Source organism: Pieris napi, chromosome 15 (assembly GCF_905475465.1).
Source record: "Pieris napi chromosome 15, ilPieNapi1.2, whole genome shotgun sequence".
Classification (NCBI taxonomy): Eukaryota; Metazoa; Arthropoda; class Insecta; order Lepidoptera; family Pieridae; genus Pieris; species Pieris napi.
In genome coordinates, this window is record NC_062248.1 from 1,920,368 (window position 1) to 1,937,021 (window position 16,654).

Consider the following 16,654-nt stretch of genomic DNA (forward strand, 5'->3'; position numbering starts at 1 on the left):
AATAATACATACCTCTTATAAAAATATATTAACGAATATTATGGCTTTATTTTAAACTCAATTACCTTGTAAACCTATCGTCTGTTGGATTGATCACATTTTCTGTTCCTCAATATTGAGCCGTATGCCCATAAGGTAAGGTTGCTAATCCTGAAAATATTTTCGAACAAAATTTCGTACCTTTATTTTTGAATAAATTATTAAATTCAGGGATTTATTGATAAAGAGACCTCTCATCGAAGGGCTTTTAACTTTGACGTTTAAATCACAAAGCTTTATTTTATTCTGAACCAATATTATAAAGAGAATGTGTATTTTGTTTATAAATTAACTCAAAAACAACGGATTAAAAAAATGGATCTTTTTAAATCGTTTTAAATATTTTAAAAAACCAAAAGCAGTGCGAAGCCTCTAGTTAAGAAAAAACACCTATTGTAGTAATATCAATTTTCTTTAAAGTGGAAAAACTACATTTAGTAGATGACTATTTCTTGAATAAGTAGTTAATTAAAATTCATTAAAAGTGAATTCTAATTCATTAAAAGTGAATTCTAATTCATTAAAAGTGAATTCTAATTCATTAAACGTGAATTCTAATTAAGAATTATAAATCTATTTCTATTGATGTTGTTCGTATTATAAATCCTTAGAACATTGTTACTATGGAACTCAAAACACAAAAGCCTCCTCTGGATCATCAACCTTCATATCCACATTCAGTTTTATGTTAGTTCCCAAGTCCATTCAGCGTGATATGAAGAATTTTTTCATGAATAGTTATTTGCGATAAATGTTTAGGGTAACAATCTACGGAAGGATCTTATAAAATATTATCATATTAAAATGGTACTCATAATGTTGTATTTATTAGACAATCCTGGTCTGATTTGTACATATCCACCAGCATGAGGATTGTCTAATTATAATTGTTATAAATTGTACGTTTTAACAAGATTTTTAGCGACCTCTTCATTAATGTTATTATCAAACGGACAAACATGCACAAAAGTTCTTCATGGGGTCATACGGATCTATACAATATTTAGACAAAAAACAGGGTTTTTGGGTCTGGTCCACAAACTTAAATATCTATCATCTTAAATATCGTCATACGTTTTACCCTACTACCTACACAAATCCCTTTTTTTATATCTAAGAATTAAAAAAAAATTTTTTTTAGGAATTATAAGTATGACACAACAACATTTGCCCAGTCAGCTAGTAATTAATTATTGCAAAGAAAATCTCGTTATATTGAATTGAAAATTTGCTGATGCAGTAAGATTGCATACAATTAAAACATCTTAAAACGTCGTAGTTTTAAAAATGAAGTTTTTACGTATAATAACGCTTTGAATAATCATATATGAAAATTCATTTCTGGTTCCGCAGGGAGCGCCCGTGTGGGCGGCATACAAATTCCGTAGTGTAATGTTAATCTTCTTTGACATAAAACGGTCAGTGCCTTTGAATTGCATTTTATAATCCCGAGATTAAAATTCTGAAGATTCGATGTATAAGTACTGAAGTGTATACGGCCTTATTATAAAACGTTGATTAAATTCCTCTTTTGTTTCCTTATAACAATAATTATTATAATTTTTGAGTATTTGATAAGTCATGTAAGTACGATATAATGATCGATCTGACGTTCATTATTAAAAAATGTCGCTAACCTAACATGTAATTTTTATAATATTATATATACAGTATACACATGGTATACACGCGACAAATACTGCTTCGGTAAGAAACACAGATTCATTAAGAGCTTATTAGTTGTGGTGATTATTTTAGAACTTAGGTTGAGACCTAATGAAGAATATCACTACAGAGTCTTTTAATTACCTGCCTTGCGATTATGTAGCTCACTTTTCGAACTCACACAGCGGTTTCGAAAAGTGAGCTACATAATCGCATGGCTGCTGTTATTCAAATGTGCAAAATTTTCCCGGATGGTTATTCAATATTGTTTCGATGCCGTATAGACCAGTGCAGATAGCCTTTAAAATAAATAAAAAGTGAAAAAAATTACAGTAGGATGAAACCCATTAGAAAAGGAGGGGAATATGATAAAAATGAAAGGAAAAATAAATTACGGTCGATCTGAGGTCGGGAAGGGGTAGGGGGGGGGAGGTTTAAGGGTAAAAAACGGTTTATCTCGATTTCCGGCAAAACTAAAAGTCCTATCGAAGAAAGTTAAATGGCAAAGTTGTAGGTAATAAAAAGATCTAAAACTTTTGTATTCACACATTTTTCACATCACCTCAAAATTTATGTAAAAAATTCAAAAAACCAAGTTTTTGGTTTTTTATTTTTATCTTTAACAAAAATATTTTTTATTTAACAAAATTTGGTAAAAACTTACCTTTCTATGTCCCAAATACACTGTAATTTATTTGATTAAAAATATTTATTTGTTCACCTTATTTTGTATTAATATCGAAAAAACAGTCTAATTTTCAATCGAAAATTCTGACGTCAAAATTTAAGCTTTTTTCAAAAAGTTGGTGTGCTTTCAGTTCGTTGAAATCTCTACTTTCCTATGGTAAAAAAAAATATATATGTTACCATAGTAAATCTTCTCAGAAAACGCAAAAAATCGTATGCAGTAACGCCCAGACCTGTCATCCACTTCCTTACTTCTCTATGAAATACGAAAATTTTAGCCCATCTAAAGGCTAATTTTTTTTTAGGTCACTCAGGCATATATAAGTTATCTTAAAATAGTAATAAATAGGCATCTGATTATAATTTTAAGAAGATTCATAGAGAAGTAGGGAAGGGGATGACGGGTCTGGGCGTTACTGCATACGATTTTTTGCATTTTCTGAGAAGATTTACTATGGTAATATATATATATTTTTTTACCATAGGAAAGTAGAGATTTCAACGAACTGAAAGCACACCAACTTTTTTAAAAAAGCTTAAATTTTGACGTCAGAATTTTCGATTGAAAATTAGGGTGTTTTTTCGATATTAATTCAAAATAAGGTGAAAAAATAAATATTTTTAATCAAATAAATTACAGCGTATTTGGAACATAGAAAGGTAAGTTTTCACCAAATTTCGTTAAAAAAAAAATATTTTTGTAAAAGATAAAAATTAAAAACCAAAAACTTGGTTTTTTGAATTTTTCACATAAATTTTGAGGTTATGTGAAAAATGTGTGAATACAAAAGTTTTAGATCTTTTTATTACCTACAACTTTGCCATTTAACTTTCTTCGATAGGACTTTTAGTTTTGCCGGAAATCGAGATAAACCGTTTTTTACCCTTAAACCTCCCCCCCCTACCCCTTCCCGACCTCAGATCGACCGTAATTTATTTTTCCTTTCATTTTTATCATATTCCCCTCCTTTTCTAATGGGTTTCATCCTACTGTAATTTTTTTTGGTTTCAAAAATTATCGGCACTGGTCTAGTATGAATGACAACTGAGAAAAATAAGAAGATTTCTATCTCCTAATATATCTAATGAACGAGATATTACGTGTGATATAAAATATAGTACAAATTGGAAGGTAGTTCGTTTGTTACGAAAACATTTAAATATCAAAACGGTAAATTATACTTTCTATTTAAACAGCGTTTTTAATACAAATCAATAATTAATAATTTAAATGTTAAATTAATTGGTTATATATTAATTTCGCGTAATCCGTATAGCTACTAAAATGTATTATTTCGCGAAAGTAAATGCATTAACGACTTAAGTGATTATGTTAGATAATCCGGCGGTTCCGTCGCTTAATGGTATTTGATGAAAATCTTAAATAAACATCAAAACATAAGTATCATGATGGTGTTCTGTTATAATCCTATAATATAGTTTTATATAAATACATAAATAGTTAAAAGATACTATTCTGGAAATAATGTTATAAAGATACACGCCGTCATTTATTTTATTAAAATGGCAACACCACGCCTTGTCATAGATTGATGATTTTTAGGTATCACTAGGAAGAGTGACGTGTCGATCGCGTGGTTGGTAAATCAGTTGACGTTTGTGTCCCGCGATGCACAAACTTTCCCCCACTCCTTTGTGTAATGCTCAAGAAGTTCGGTATCTGTACCATGAAAACAGGCAAGACGCAAATTAAACAAAAGACACATAAGTAAGGCCCCTTATAAACAAACCGTAATTTAGGCATTGAAAAAATAGGCATAGTCTCGAGACCGTGCATAGTCTAGAGTCTAGAGTCTAGGTGTGAGACTCCTTTGCTTTCTAGCCCCGCATTGCTCGTAGAGAGGAAGATGGATGGATTCGGCCGTCTTTGCGTTGATTATCAGATGTTGATGGGACAGTTAACTTTTTCCATTGATATCTGTTGTTTCGGACTCGTACGTGTAGGCGATTTGGAAGAGGCTCGTTCAATTTACAAGTTAGGTGAAGGGTTTTATCTCATGAGGAATCGCTGGAGTTTGTTTGGATGATCGCTGCAGAGCGGTGAAGGCGTGAGTAGCTGGTCTACTTGGGTTGAATCTGGATCCCAATGAGGCCATAGACGCGTGGTTTTGTTTCGTTGTAAAGCCAACTGTTTTCTTCCTGACGTGCACAAGTGTACATTAAGTTAATAATATATTGATTTTTTCATTGGTGATTGGTTATTTTGTTCCTAACTTGGTAACGCATAAGTCCTACACTCTTGATCGAGTTTTTACGTTTACGTTTCATTGAATTACTCCCCATGAATAAACTCTACTCTAGAAATAATCCTTATATTTCGATAAATTTATATAATAAATTGTGTGATATGATGACTAGTGTGCAATAAAAAATATAAAAATCAAATAAATGAATACTATTAGGTTTCATTCATTATTTTAACCTCACCATATATTTTAACTATATTCATTACTATTTATTGTTAATTTTTTTATACATTTATAGGTCCTTCACAACTAAGCGCTAATTAAATACTTGGAACATGTTTCGTCAAGTCTACAGTAATCATATTTGTCGTCGTTTTTGTTGACTGAGATGAAAGGGCTTTCATCAGTGCTTTTAATTTAATTTACAAGGTCCTCGCGGTAACCCTATCATCACACAATCTGTATCAAAGGGCCTCGACAAAACAATGCTCGTTCCCATACTCCTTCGAAACGGCTCGACCGATTTTTATTAAATTTAATATTCGTATTCAGTAAATCTCAGGGTCGGCTACTATCTATCTTTCAAACCCCAAGTGATAAGGGGTCTCCACCCCATTTTTTTCATTTTTATAATACAGCATACAAAACTACATACAACCCCTAATTTTCACCCTTCTACGTTCAACCCGTATTTTTATTATTGAACTAAAAAATAACTTCGTAGAAATAATATACATAGCAAAACAAAAGATTGTCGTGTCAGCTAGTCTTATATAAAAATACTTGTATCAAAATTATAATTTTGTATCTACGGATACTATAAATCCTTTATGCTGCTCTGTTTGGCTTTTTAAAGCCCCATAACTGTTCAAAGCATGGGCAAATATACTTTTTATGCTTATCGTCATCTTAAGGCAGGGTGCTTACAAACTGTAAATTCTTACTTCCGGGCATCAAATATACATATTGACGTATAATCATCATTCTCTCAATCAAAGCATCAATATCAATGTCAATATTTGAAGTATAATCATATATTTTTAGGTTTTTTCATGTTTGACAAAAGAATGTAAGGCAAGACAGGAACGACCTTAATTGTAAGGCTCAGTGACATGTCGCTTTTGAATATTTCCTGCAGGCTTACGTTATTGTGCCAGGTCAGCGAACCTGGAATAAATACTTATTCTCTGTTCGACGTCAAGGAAAGAGCTAAAATAACATTAATATTTTTTTTATTTGAATTGAATTGATTCATAATCTGAAATGTTTATAGTATGTTTTTACTATGTAATTAACACCATACGGTAAATAGTAACAAAATCGCGAATTTTTTACACATACACAATAAGTATTTTTCACCGAAGTGAACAAGTTCTACGCCATGAAGTTGACAGATTACTATTGGATATGATACCATTTTTAAATGACCATGAAAACGTCCGTCAGTCGGTATTGTGTTTTTTTTTAATTTTGCAATAGTAACACCGTTTAATGCGGTAAATTTTTACCAAAGTAGACTAATTTGGTCCTCTTGTTTTAGTGTCACACCTATAAAATATAGCTAAAGATGTTTTATTTCAATGTGTTTCGAGACAAGTTGAGTACTAAATTTTTACGTTCTACGCCTAACGTAGGGAAGGCCATACATTATTTTTATGGCACCACAACCGTTTTCAGAATGAGTCTGGAACCTAGACACGTTATATGGGATCGCCCGTGCCTTTATCGAAAGCATTTCGTTCTAGTATCCGATACAAAGTGAGGGAAACCTAAATCGTTTTATCGTATTGGGGTTACGATGCTATTTCAATCCTAAACCTCTTGTACGAACAATTACATTAATTGGAAAATATATATGTTAACACTTATTAATACAGCAAATTAACCTTTGTATAGCTGATAACACTTTTCGTGCATCCATGCACAAATGCTTTTTTATATGCACAGAAAGAAAAAGCTATAATTTTATTTCTTCTTCTTCTTTTGGTGTCCTGTGCCAGATGCAGCAACTCTTCCTCAGTCGCAATACGTGTCCTAACGTTGCGATGCCAAATACATTTATTTATTGGAGATCAAAGTTGTGTAGGGAATTCTATAAACAACTTATTATTTAGTATAACATTATTTGCGGTAAAATTATAAATTATCGTAATTAGCTACTACTTATATATATTAATTATTTTAACACAGTTAACCTTTTGATTGGTATTTAAATTTTTGTTTATACATATTTTTAGTTTTCTATAGATTTTATTTTATTGTAGTTATAGTTACGTGTTATCTGTAGGTGTATTTACCCTATGTAGGTGTTTCTTTTTTATTGTTCCACATTAGGGTTGCCTGGAAGAAATCGCTTGTTAGCGATAAGGCCGCCCGTTGCCTTATAACTTATATAACCTGCTTTTTAATTTTTTTTTTTTTGTTATATGTATGTTTTTGTATATAAATCAATCGGTATTAAAGTATAAACAATAATAATAATAAAAAAATTATATAAACGAAATATAACTATATTAAACTAAAATAGCTATTAATATCAACCTTTTTTTATTAATATTTAAGTGTTAAATCTCCATTTTGATATGCAATATACGATTGTTCACAGATAATAAACAAAATGTGAATCCGGCATGGAAGAAGTCTGTGACAACTGCAGTCTATACATAGACGAGAATGCAACTCTATGGAACAGCACCCAAAACGTCACCATCAACAAGTTTTATTTCTATCAGGTTAGTACCAAGCTTTTTATTTTAAAGTTTCCAACGGGCATTACAATAGAAATTTCATATCTAGAAACAAACAAAAAAAACAATTAAACTAATTACACAGCATAATCTATATATATAAAAGAAAGTCGTGTTTGTTACAACACTTATAACTCGAGAACGGCTGGACCGATTGCCATGGTTTTTGATTTGTTAGATTTGTTTCCGTCCCGAATAGCAGAATAAGCAATAAAATATCGGATAAGTTATCGAATAACAATAAATTAATTAATTAATTTTACGAATGCAAAAACATACGTCGTTTACAAACATTACGTCGAATTCGTGTCAGTTCAAGAAATTCCGATCTTGAGGTGAATGAGGAGATGCATAACCATGCTTTGATCCTGATCAAAAGATGTTGGATATCAGAAAGTGCTTAACATGCAGTATCGCCATATTGACGCTAGAGAGAAGATGCCTAATGTGTAAAACTGCCATTCTTCTTTCGCAATGGCAAGCAATAAAACATTTCTGTATTTGCAAAAAAGTTGTATTAATGTAATACTTAACATTAATGAAATCCTAAAATAAGTTAAATTAAAGTAACAACGATATTATAAGGTTGTAGGGCGGAACGAAGTTAGCCAGGTCAGCTAGTTTGTATTAAATTAAAGAGAATTCTTGCAAACTATAAACTTGTTTCAACGCACCCACTAAAAATGTGTGCCATTTTTGGGCGTCCGTAGTCTCGCCCCCCTATTCTATAAAAAAACACAAATAACTTATTATATATAGTCAGAGATATATTCTTCGAGATATTACTTGACAATAATCTTTAGAATTCGTTATACAATGGTCGTATTCAAAACCGTGTAATGGTTAATAAATTCATTACATATTAATTAATTTTATTATCTCGGTACTACAAGACCAATCAATAGAAATAAGAAATATTGTAATTTAATATTTATGCGAATTTTGAAGCCGGCTCTAATTTTTTTAAATAATTTATTTTATTTTCCTAAATGCTCTCAAAAATTTTAAATGAAAAACAAACTTTTTAAACAAGCATACCTATTCTTAAAAGGCCGGCCACTCGCGAGCCCTCTGTATTGATAGTGTCCATGGGCCGTATCACTAAACATCAGATGAGCATCTTTTCTGCCCACTGTTCTATTAAAAAACGACATGATATTGACAGGCGTAATTATGAAGCGCATGGGTTCAAAGATAAATTGAAATGAGAAATATAATGCTCAAAGCATAAACACTGAGTTCGGTTTTGTTACAATTTATCTTAACTTTAATCATACCACTCAAAATCTACTAAAATCTTACAAATCGGCCTTTCAATCTCAAGAATCATTATTAACACAGAATTTGTCACTTAATCCAAAATGTACAATAATAAACCTTGTGTTATAAATCACAGGACTTAAATTTGAACAACACATTTAAGTGTGCATTGTAAGTGGATCTCTGTTGGTAATTTGACTTTTATGCTGTAAGCATAAAGTTTAAAATTGCTTGTCACGGCAAAGTAGAGATACTTGGGTTTCAATTAATTGTTAGAGGACGCTGAAGGATGGGTCTAGACGCAGTATTCTAATGGTGTTTAAATAGGAACAAGTATTATTTCTGTTTAAACCGTATTTGACGTCATTAGTATCGAAATCGTTAAATGAATTGTTAATTTTTATTCAAGAAGATGAGTTCAGTGACCTAAGTCTTACGCAAAATAATCAATCACGACGCGAAGTATATATATATCTATTTATTAGTAGTCTTACAGCTACCATACATATTATTAAAAAATACTTAGACAAACAAAGCCAAAACGGATTACATAGAAAATCAATATATATGAAACATTAAACAGAAGTAAGTACATTAATACACAAAAAGAAAATAAAAGAAGACTGAAATTTAACATTAATCTAATCTAATATTTCAAAGAAAAAACTAAACTGTTACTGCGAAACAAAGTCAACGCTATTAAAAACAAATTGTTGTTTCCGGATCCCAAGAAACTACATCTATGCAAAGAAACATTACAATAATAATAATAATAAACAAATCTTAAAATGTATTTACAAAAAGATAAATAAATAATATACACAATTTTTTTTTATTAAAGACTTATGAGGCTGATAATAAACTCAAGCTCAAAATAACTTTATTCATATTGGTAAACAAGTACACTTATGAACGTCAAAAAAAAGAAAATATATACATGAAATGCTTTTTATTTTACATTTACTGCCAGTTCTCAAATCAAGGGCGTAGAACGGAAGAGAAGAACTGGCAATAAACTCTCCGCCACTGTTTTTAATCGCTGAGTTTATTTTTTTTAACACAACGTTTGTAAGGAGCTGCAACCACTACACCATGTTCCATCTTAAGTAATAAATAATAATAAAATAAATTAAGAACGAAGATTTGTCCTCTATCAGCAGGAGGCATGGTGAAATACGCACTTACATTGTCGTAGGAATAACACGCAAATACATAGTCGAAACAACTAACATCACCGCATTCACGAATTCAAGTACGACCAGTCACCACAAGTAGCACCCGTTCACGAGTATGACGCATGGTCAGCCATCGGCCCAGTCACAGCTATGTCTCGTTTCTGATTATCAGAATAAGTTTCTGTACACTTTAACACATGTTACAATGTTTTGCCTCACCCCTATGTACATATTCTACTAGTACTATTGACATGTCATAAGATTTCAATGACCCATGAAAAGGTTCCCGTCAATTTATTCCTAGAAAATTTCTGCATCGAGGGCGTTTATGCAAAATGTATTTTAATTTACAACAAAAACCCATTAGTGATGCCTTGTTATTCAGAACTCTCAACCGCTTTGCATTATGTTATGGATTTAATATTAGTTTTTGCTTCTTTATAACTTGATGCCCGATAATATTATTAATTCATTTCGAAACTAAATTTAAGTTTAAAAGTATTAGAAAGTTGGTTAACGTTCAACTTTATAATTGACCGGGCAGTTTATTAGTCGCAGCAGTCATATTTCTCCAGTATTTCATGCAGCGATGTTCCGATTGTTATTCGTCATTTAATTTTACATTAATCATTTTTATAATATACTAGCTGGCCTGACGAACATCGTATCGCCTAACAGTCGATTCTTAATTTTTTTAATACTTATACTGCTATTCGGGACACCAGTCTAGCTATTAAGATAAAAAAAGAAAGTTGATAAGACAACACATACATTATGTCAAAAAATAAAAATTTACCTTCCCGGAACCCATCCACTTACACTTGAACTTTATGATATGGTATTAAAGTTCAAATTGACTTTTAAGTATTATTACGAATATTTTGTATCGGAATATAGAAAAGGGAATTTTTAGACTTTTTCACTCAATTTTTTTTAATTTTTCTGTCCGTAAGAACCATCCTCGTACTTCAAGGAATATTATAAAAAAAGAATTGGCCAAATTGGTCCAGGCGTTGTTGAGTTTTGCGCTTACCAACACATTTTGCGATTCATTTTTATATTATAGATATTAGCCAAGTCATATTTAATTCCTAATATCCCTGAACGCATTTAACAAGTAAATTTTTCTTTTATTTTAGACAGCGCAACTCGCAGTTCTATGGGTACTTTTGGTGGCAATCGTCGCTGGCAACGCGACAGTCATCCTTGCTCTTCTCCTCACAAAGACCAGGAAAAGTCGGATGAACTTCTTTATCATGAATTTGGCTATAGCTGGTTTGTATATTTGCATTACTAAACATTTTAATAAAACTAAGAAAATTGATTGGCACGCCAAGTTAGTTAAGAAGAGCTTCTCAGCAATCATGGTCATTATCTTGTAATTAAAAAAACTCTTAATTTAAATACGTATTATATCTATAGTATATCATAAATCATATGAATATATATATGTCGAACTGTCTACTTGGACTAGTATTTTAGAACTCAGCTTTAAAATGCTCCTAAATCTATATATATATAAAAATGAAACCCGTGTTCCGTTGTCACGACATAACATGAAAACGGCTTGACCGATTTGTCTGATTTTTTTTAGTTGTGTTTGTAATTGTCAGGAGAAGGTTCTTATAAAAGAAAAAAAGAAAAAAATTGCGCGGAAAATTAGAAAATTTAAGAATACTTAACCACCATACAATTCTAACTTTTTGATGTAACCTTATGGCGTTTGACATAACATTGACAGAATGCGTGCTGCAAATATCGTCAAAGAGGATGTAAGAAAAATGAATATCGCTTAAAATAAATGCTTCGATCGGAGTTATTATATTGATAATATAATAATATGCGAGCCAGAAAAAGAAACAAAGAATGTTGTATAACATAAAGCATTAGAATAATAAACATTTTGTTTCTGAAATATTTTTTAATTAATTATAGCAATTTGAAATCAATATTCATAGTTAAGACAGGACAACGTCTGTCGGGTCCGCTAGTGCTAAAATAAATATCATCATAACAATTTAAATTCAGACTTTAAAGTAAACTATTTTATTCATAAATACTTTAGCTACACAAAGAATAATTACATACAGCTGTCCCCTAACTCAGTTAATTACACTTACACTTTTGTATCATTTATTTTGTGTAAAAGAAATATTCTTGTTTTATAAAGCATATAGAGAGATAGATATATAGAAAATGAGTAATGTAATTTACGAGTAATTAGCCTTAGACTATACATCTTTAAAACTCTGTCGGCGTGCAATAAATCATTTGCAACATTAGTTAACTGTCTTAGCTTCTTGGGATACAGTAACAATTAATCTCTGAAATTATATTAGCTTACAAACTTTAAAATGATTTAAGAATTAAAAATAATATCGTGAAAAAGCTAAATAACCTTTAAGGAGAAGTAAACAGAAGTAAAGATATACTAACATAGCAACTAAGACTGAATTGTTACTAGCTCTAACTATAACTACACATTGATATCATCTGAATTAAAGAAGTTATTATTATGATTGTTCTCGAAATCATTTTGAATTCAGACTATATTTTTGAGGTACTTAATTTCGAAGTTTGTTATTGCATAACTCGCGTGGCTTGAAGGACAGAATTATTAAACGTGGTATATTGTAAGATCATGCTTTGCTCACTGCCTGCTTGTCGCATACACATATACAAAATTGCCAACTTAATATAGATTGTATGTATATATATACATATGGAGTTTACGTATAGCTTTTCGTTCGAAAAAACGCTACTTATTTTAATTCGATAGTTTGTTAGTCAAACAAGGAAACAACTACACCAACGAGGAACGAATAAACAAAGTAATACAACGATTCCAGAATATATTTGTTTAGTTAAGAATGATCATTGCGAAACTATATTTGTTTAGTTAAATCTAAAATTGGATTTCACTTTCAAGTACCTTCTAACACGTGCCAATATGTGCCAATTAATGCATGCCATACGCTTCGATAATTCTTGAGTGCGCAAAGGTTACGCGTTAGTGATACACTGAAGGAAACTAATTAAATTAATCTTTGATCTTATTTGATACATTTTAGGGTTATTCAAGTAAGTTTGGTTTTTGATATCGTGAATCAATTGAGTTGCCTTTCAGTTTGTACATTAATGTATAGAATATTTTTAAACATTTAAATGTTGATTATGGGTCGTTTCCACAACCTTGAATAAAAACAAATGATAATGAAACAGATTCAGATATATCAGGTCCAGTCTTAAAAAGTCGCGTAACTGGTTTTTTTTAAAGATAAATATGCTATATGAGCAGTGTTGGCCTAGTGGCTTCGACGTGCGACTCCAATCCCTGAGGTCATAGGTTCGATCCCGGGCCGTGCACCAATTGACTTTCGATCTACATAAAGTCAACGGCGTGTGTCAGGCATTGGAGGCTGATGACCTACTTGCCAAGTAGATTGAAAAATGATAATGAAACAGATTCAGAAAACTGAGGCCCAGGCCTAAAGAGGTTGTAGCGCCACTGATTTATTTTATTTATATGCTAACCAATTCTGAGCAGCTTTGTATAATGTTTTTTCTAATTTCTTTTCCACCTTGGGTGAGTCGTAAGGGTCCGACCGAATGGTCTAGCATGATGGCAACAGTACTCATAATTCTTGAGCTCAAATACGTGTTCGTTACAACCAACTACAATCATTGTTCGTCTTGAAGATTCCTTAGATCAAATGCCTAAAGTAATCCTCAAGAGAATTTAATAACTGCCGTAAAGAACTTTTTTTAGAACTTATGTAACAATAACGTTTGTTTCAGATCTATGGGTGGGCCTTATCAGTGTTTTGCCCGATTTAATACAACGGGTAACAATTTCTTGGTTCGGTGGCTCCATAGCGTGTAAATTAATGAAATACTTACAGGTAGGTTATTTTAAGCTTATAATCATTGTCTATTTTTATAGATTAGTATGTCCGGTGTAACATAGTGGACCTAATAACGATGTGTTCCTTCCTATTGCGCACAAAAGTACACAAATATTTTTTACGGAACAAGAGGCTCCTTTGAATAAAGGGTGTGTCTTTGAATATAATTATAGCCACTGCCCATGGACATCTGTAACAGGGGCTAGCGGTTGTGTTGCCGACCTTTCAGGGAATGGTACGCTCTTTTCATGAAGGCCCCTAAGTCGTATCGGTCTGGAAATGCTTCTTCTGGCAGTTGGTTCCACAAAGAGGTGGTGCGCGGCTGAATGGGCCTTAAAAACGTCGAGATGGAAAGGAAATTTTCAATTTTCAAAATTTTCTGTCCGTAAAAGAAAATTAATTCTTTGATTAAAAATCCAAACTGTAATTGACAACATATTGTTACAACAAACAATTATGCTGAAACATTAAACGACGTCCAGCCGTGCCAAGATATAAATTAAGTCACCATTGCTCTGTACTGAAATCTGCAATTGATTTATTTCATTGAATCGTCTGTTTATTGAGCAATGTATACCAATTTAATTGCCAATCGGTTATTGGCCAAACCCGTTTGTTCTCTTTTTATATTGGAAATGAATTATTATTCAGGGATAGTTTCATACATTTTCGTATGAAATTTTGAAATCGGTGTAATATTTTTGATTTAATTTTTTTAAAATCTTTCTTACTTGTAATATTAGTTTAATCATAACGTTAAGTGGATTGGTTGGACTTAAAATTTCTGCATTTTTTTCCGGTATTGAGTGTACCAAGTTTGTATAAATACCATTCTGTATATAGAGGAGTCTAGTGGCTTCAGCGAACGAGCCTCATGCCTGAGCTCGTAGGTTCAATCCCCGGCTGTGCACAAATGGACTTTATTTATATGTGCGCATTTAACATTCGCTCGAACTGTGAAGAAAAACATCGGAAATGCGGCTTGCCTTAGATACAAAAAGTCAACGGCGTATGTCAGGCACAGGAGGCTGATCACCCATTTGCCTATTAGATTACCAAATTACCATGATACAGAACTCTGAGGCCCATACCTAAACAGGATGTAGTGCCACTGTTTTATTTATATAAAAGTTAAATGTATTGTTTTAGGGTGTAGTAACGTATTCATCAACGTATGTACTGGTCGCGCTAAGCGTTGACCGATGTGATGCTATCACGCATCCCATGAACTTTACAGGAAGTTGTGAGTACTTTTTTGCTTAGCCATAAGAATCTTACTTATTATTATCTCATTATAGTATTTATATTTTATTTTCATTTTTTTGTAACATTTATGATAATATAATTGTCATATATTTTAGAAAAGATAGGTTCTAACTTGTAACATATACATTATACATGCATTATCTATGATGTGGTGAACTTCAATTAATAAATTAATAAGTACTCTACATCAACATTCCATATTTATAACCATATTAAACCAAGTCAAGCGACATTGTTGATTATTTTAAAATGGTAAATATAACTTTTGTTTTAATATATATTTGTATGTTTATTCGTTGCAATTTCTAATAGTTCTCAATGTGACTCCTGATCTTCTTAATCTCATGGAAAACATTCAGTGAGAAGATAGTTCTTTGCCATTACTTTCACTATTCAAACCCACTCAATATACAAATACATCTTTAAATACTCGCCGCATCGAAGTGATACTGCTTGTATAGAAGACACTTATAGAAATTATATGTCCGGTGTAACATATTGGCGTATTTTACACAAATATGTGAATAATTTATTTTCAATTTTCACAGGGCGTCGTGCGAGAGCCTTGATTTGCGGCGCTTGGCTTCTTAGTTTTTTATTTTGTATACCAATGCTTATACTGTTCGACGAAGCTGATATACAAGGTAAACTGTACAGTACATATGTGTTTTAATTTATAAGCCTTGTGTGACACTCATCCCTATGGACGAGTGTTCGAACCAATGGAATTTTCTTCTCAGGCCAATTTCTAGTGTTTGTATGGTGAAGTCAAACATCGTGAGGAAACTGGAATGTCTAGAACCCAAAATCTATGACATGTGACTGACACAGAGAGACAAACAGGTGATATTTGTCTATGAAAAAATGTTCAAAGCAACAGATGCAATTTGAGGCCCAGACCTATATAGGGTTGTTGCGCCACTAAATTGTAATTATCTACGAGTATATGCTATACTAGCTGACCCGGCAAACGTTGTTTTGCCATGTATATTATTTGTAGGAAACATTTTTTTAGTTCAATAAAATTAACTATCTACTATAATAAAAATAGGGGTTGATCGTAGAGGGGTGAAAATTAAGGGTTGTATGTATTTTTGTATGCTGTATCATAAAAATAAAAAGACTAATAATTTTATCTAAAAAATAAAATTTAGGGGTGGACTACCCCTAACATTTAGGGGGATGAAAAATAGATGTTGGCCGATTCTCATAGATACCGGATAAGCACAAAAAGTTTCATCAAAATCGGTCAAGCCGTTTCGGAGGAGTATGGCAACGAAAACTGTGACACGAAAATTTTATATATTAGATTAGTATTTTCTGTCTGGAGTAGAAACAATAGGGATAGCTAATTTCAGTCAAAGGAAACATTCCCATATTTTCAAAAATAATTAAAACTACTTTACGTCCGGGAATTGCACCAGTTCGTATCTATGTTGTGACATACATAGAGTCCAGCCTTGCGATTCTGTAACTCACTTTTCGAACTCACACAGCGGTTTTCACAGCGGCGGTCGCGCTCAAATCAGTCGTAAAACAGTCATTTTACGATTTGGCATTCTGATAAACAATAAACTACAAGCTCCCTCCTTATCGCTGTGAAAACCGCTGTGTGAGTTCGAAAAGTGAGTTACAGAATCGCACAGCAGGTACTGTAGTGTGTATTAATCTTTTTTATTTATTTTGGTATATATATATATTAG

General features: G+C 32.0%; 1 protein-coding gene across 1 annotated transcript in view; it reads left to right on the forward strand.

Annotated features, from left to right (window-relative positions):
• Nucleotides 1-16,654, forward strand: part of LOC125056763 (cardioacceleratory peptide receptor-like) — a 56,390-nt gene that overhangs the window by 26,088 nt on the left and 13,648 nt on the right. Inside the window, exons 2-6 of the mRNA XM_047660043.1 lie at nucleotides 7,204-7,330; nucleotides 10,920-11,055; nucleotides 13,579-13,682; nucleotides 14,835-14,928; nucleotides 15,500-15,595. Of these exons, the coding sequence (XP_047515999.1) occupies nucleotides 7,229-7,330; nucleotides 10,920-11,055; nucleotides 13,579-13,682; nucleotides 14,835-14,928; nucleotides 15,500-15,595 (532 nt within the window). The 5' untranslated portion in view covers nucleotides 7,204-7,228. The remainder of the gene's footprint in view (nucleotides 1-7,203; nucleotides 7,331-10,919; nucleotides 11,056-13,578; nucleotides 13,683-14,834; nucleotides 14,929-15,499; nucleotides 15,596-16,654) is intronic.